The sequence below is a fragment of the Benincasa hispida genome, chromosome 4 (assembly GCF_009727055.1).
Source record: "Benincasa hispida cultivar B227 chromosome 4, ASM972705v1, whole genome shotgun sequence".
Classification (NCBI taxonomy): domain Eukaryota; kingdom Viridiplantae; phylum Streptophyta; class Magnoliopsida; order Cucurbitales; family Cucurbitaceae; genus Benincasa; species Benincasa hispida.
In genome coordinates, this window is record NC_052352.1 from 6,911,979 (window position 1) to 6,915,971 (window position 3,993).

Sequence of the window (3,993 nt, forward strand, 5' to 3'; positions counted from 1 at the left end):
ATTTGGTTATGAAGTTTCAAAACAGACAATATAATCCCTCAGGTTTGTAAAATAATTCTAAATGGTTATCGACTTAACTTTAACGAATGCTGATGTGATGATATATTTGTTTTATTTGATTATTTAGCAAATAAATTATAAAAAAAAAATAATTGAAAGAAAAAAAGTAAAGAATAAGTAGTAAACATATGAGAGAATATTAGACAAAGGCCACATTAATTAATAAACATATGAAGCAGCAATTAATAACAAAAGCCACGTGAATTAATTAGGCTAATAACTAAAATCAAAACCCCATAAAGAAAGGGTTTATGTTTTGAGTTTAGCATTTAAGAAGAGGAAGTTCAGTAGATGAAGAGTGAGGATTAGAATTGATTGTTAGAGAATAATTAGGGCATCCCAAAGTGAAGTCTAAGTTAATATTATTATTATTATTATTATTATTACTACTACTATTATTCTGCTTCTTCACACCACTCGAGATTTTCATATTTGCATTTCCATTGTGTCGGTCCTTCTCCTGCTTCTGCTTCAAATCAACCCAAAAAATATATATATATTATATATAAATTATAATGTCTTTTTTAAAAGAAATTAAAAGTAGACCATAATTTGTTGTTTAAGGTTGTTGTTGTTGTTGTATTGTGTTTTGTACACATACGAACCTGGTTGTTTCCAATACTATTGTTGCATAGTTGATTCCATCTGCTCGTCATTTCCTGATTTGTTTCCATTGATGAACAGAACAACTTCCTGCTCATCATTCATTAATTTAATCATCAATTTATCCGTTCATTATTTTGTACTCAGTTTTCCAATGCTTCATTTTTTGTTTTTTTTTCTTCAGTTCAAACTATTGTAGTGATAAGAGATCCAACTATCAACCTTCAGAAGAAGAATATGGTATATTTTAAGGTTATTTTAATTGAGGATTTAAAATACGAAAATAAATGGGTTTTTTCAAAAATTTGTTTTTTTTCCTCTCTTCGAGTTTTTGAAACTATCTAGGGTTGCTTCTCAACACAAATTAAAGTAAACAGGCATGTAATCAATGTAAATGAGAATTAATGTTACGAAAATAGCAATCTATAAAAGGTAATTGCAAGTATGACAAAAATGGGAATATGTGCATGTCCATCAACAATTAATATGATAATCAATCATCAAGTTAATGAATATAAGAAATTGCAATAGAAAATAAAATTCAAAATGAACTAACTAATATGGTCAAGTCAATTTTTTTAAATGGGTTATTAAGTCAAGGAGTGATTAATTAATTTTAAGAAATGTTTTAAGAAAAGAAACTGTCCACTAAAATTTCCCAAAATGAAGGGACCATAAATGGGGAGTTGAGTATGGTCAAAGAAGCTAACATATTGCTAAATGCAAAAGGTTTAAGTAACTAATTATTGATTACACATGTGAAATTACTTTAAATATATGTTTCTTTCAAATGAAAATAAAGATTCAAACAGTGCCATTGTAATGAAAATTAAATCTAAGAGTTTGGAAATGCACTCACATCTTTTGATGATTAGGGCTTTTCCACATTGTAAGTGGTGGATTGTTAGAGTTCTCACAATTTGAAACACCACTTGCATCAATTTCTTGCCTTTGGTTCTTCATGGCTGAGTCTGAAATTTAAAATTAACAATGAAAATATTTATTTTCATCAAAAACTGATCAAAACCCTAAAATAAATCATTTTGTAACTCAAATGAAAGACATTGTTTAAAATATAAAACTTAAAAGCTTCATTTCTAGTTTTTTGAAAATTGTGTTGGTTTATTTATTTCTTTTTTCCCCTAAAATCGATATTTAATTCTTTCTAAGTTTTTGAAACTTTTGAAAACGCTGTCAACTCAAAGCTGAAATTAAGTATTTTATATAAACTTACTTTTAAAAAGAAACTAAAAATTAACAAAAAACCGAATATTAATTAAAGACATTATAAACTTAAAACACCGAAAGGGAGAGTGTAGAAAAGGGTAGGACGAAAAAAGATAGTAATTAATAACTCAAATTTTTTAAGGAAACATTTTCATTTTTAATCAAATTTCAAAAACAAAAAATTAAAATCTATATGTCTTGCAATTTTTCAACACACACATGAACATTGAAAACATTGTAATTAATATTAATTTTTTCTTTTTCTAATAAGCAAAAAACCGAATATTTATCAAAGAAATTATAGAAAACTCCCCCAAAATGATATTGTAGAACATGAGAGGAAAATTAAATTTTTTTTAAGAGAGAGAGAGAGAGAGAGAGATAGTAATTTACCAGTTGCTTTGTCAGTGCTTTTCACTGTTCTATACATCTGCATGAGCCCAAAAAATAGACAAAGAAAATGAAATTAAAAGAAAAAGAGTCAACAATGCAAAGATTACACTCTTGATGCTCTTTTGTCCTCACTTCTTTGTTCTCAAAATACTTATTACAATTCAATTCTATTCTATTTCACTCAAAAAAGGAAAAAAAAAATTACAACTTTGCTCTCATTGTGTCTCATAAAAGAAACAATAATTAAGATTTATTATTATTAAAAAAAACCCACCTGTAAATGGCTCTTTACATGAGCTAGGGTTAGATCCTTCACGTTCATCAGCTCCAAAACTGATTTTGGTGTAGCCCCTGTCCAAAAAAAAAAACGATTTTGATTAATTTTGATAAATAATAGTGGTGAATAATAATAATGATAATAATAGAAGAGGGTAAGGGTAAAGGTGTACTTTCATGGCCGCCAAGGAGCTGAACGGCATGGACGAAATGGGCATGAAGAGTAGTGGTCCATCTCATTCTTGGAGCTCTAATGCTTCTTTTAATCCCAAATCCCATTTTTGCCCCTCTCTTCAAATGGTTTCCATACATTATATGAGGTTGCTGGTGGTTTTTCAAATAATGATTGCCGGAATCCGACGGTGGACTAATGTGCAAGGAAAGGTCCGGCAATGGCGGTGGTGGTGAGGCGGTGGTGGAATAGTCCATGATGCTATTATTCCAATGGCTATGGTGGGTTGTGGAGGAAAACATGAGATGAAAAGAGGATTAATATGATGAATTTTGAAGAAAAAGGTGGTGACCCTTTTGAGATTATGAGTGGATTATGATTTTGGTGAAAGAGATTGGGAAAGGGGTTTCGAAAAATGGGATCTTTTTGCAGATGTGAGTGACGATGATCATGGAAAATAAGATAACTATATTCTGAATGAATGGAATAATGGAATGGATTTATTTATTTGGAAAGAAAAGGGAAGAGAATAGGGTTTTAGTTTTGAGTAATATGAAAAGGTTTTAAGAGGAAAAAAAGAGGAAAGGAAAGGAAAGGAGTGAAAAGTTGAAACTTCTGTGTGCATTTAATACTCACAGATGGATCACACAGCTTTTCCAACACAAATACAAACAGAAGAGAGAGAAAGTTTCTTATCTAAATAATGGGGGAATGAAAAGGAGCTCCTCCCTTTTCAAAATAATAATAATAATAATAAAGAAATAAACATACGTCGAATCACATCTATCTGTATGCAACTTACGTATAGACATTCACAATTTTTTATATTTGACAAATTCTTAGGATACGCTTGGGACAAAGAGTTAATTATTATAATTAGGTTATAATAATTTGTATTTAGAGTGTAGATTATTTTAATTTTAGTTATAATAGTATGTATTTAAGATGTAAATTTTAGTTTAAGAAGAAAATATTAAACACCGTAAAAATAATAAATGTAAAATAATAAAAATGATAATAAATTAGGGTTTTGAAATAATGTCCTATAACTATATGGGCATTATAAAATAGTGTTTACCGAGTGATTATTATAGTTTTAGTATGGTTCTTGTCTCAAACCTTCCATTACTCAACATTTTTAAATTTTTTCTAAGGTGTATAATTGATATGAATGGTAAGAAGATAAAGTGCACTCAAAATACAGCTAACTATTACTTATCCATTTCTCTTTCAATGAAAATAGAGAAAACCAACCAAATCCG

At 28.9% G+C, this 3,993-nt stretch overlaps 1 protein-coding gene across 1 annotated transcript; it reads right to left on the minus strand.

The window, feature by feature from the left end:
- Positions 1 to 230: 230 nt before the first annotated feature.
- Positions 231 to 3,310, minus strand: LOC120076673 (probable transcription factor KAN4). The gene is made up of 6 exons (XM_039030568.1): positions 2,733 to 3,310; positions 2,558 to 2,634; positions 2,284 to 2,320; positions 1,523 to 1,634; positions 666 to 753; positions 231 to 526 (listed from the first exon to the last, which is right to left on the minus strand). The coding sequence occupies exons 1-6, from the start codon at positions 3,031 to 3,033 to the stop codon at positions 323 to 325; spliced, it is 819 nt and encodes a 272-aa protein (XP_038886496.1). The 5' UTR covers positions 3,034 to 3,310; the 3' UTR covers positions 231 to 322.
- Between the last annotated feature and the right edge of the window lie 683 nt (positions 3,311 to 3,993).

Bases quoted from the DNA above. Each gene is read 5' to 3' on its own strand.
- LOC120076673 (XM_039030568.1), bottom strand. From the start codon at position 3,033: ATGTTTTCCTCCACAACCCACCATAGCCATTGGAATAATAGCATCATG. The intron at 2,635-2,732 runs GTACACCTTTAC...TTTTTTGGACAG, and splicing joins GCTCCTTGGCGGCCATGAAA to GGGCTACACCAAAATCAGTT. The intron at 1,635-2,283 runs GTAAATTACTAT...TTTAAATTTCAG, and splicing joins AAGCACTGACAAAGCAACTG to ACTCAGCCATGAAGAACCAA.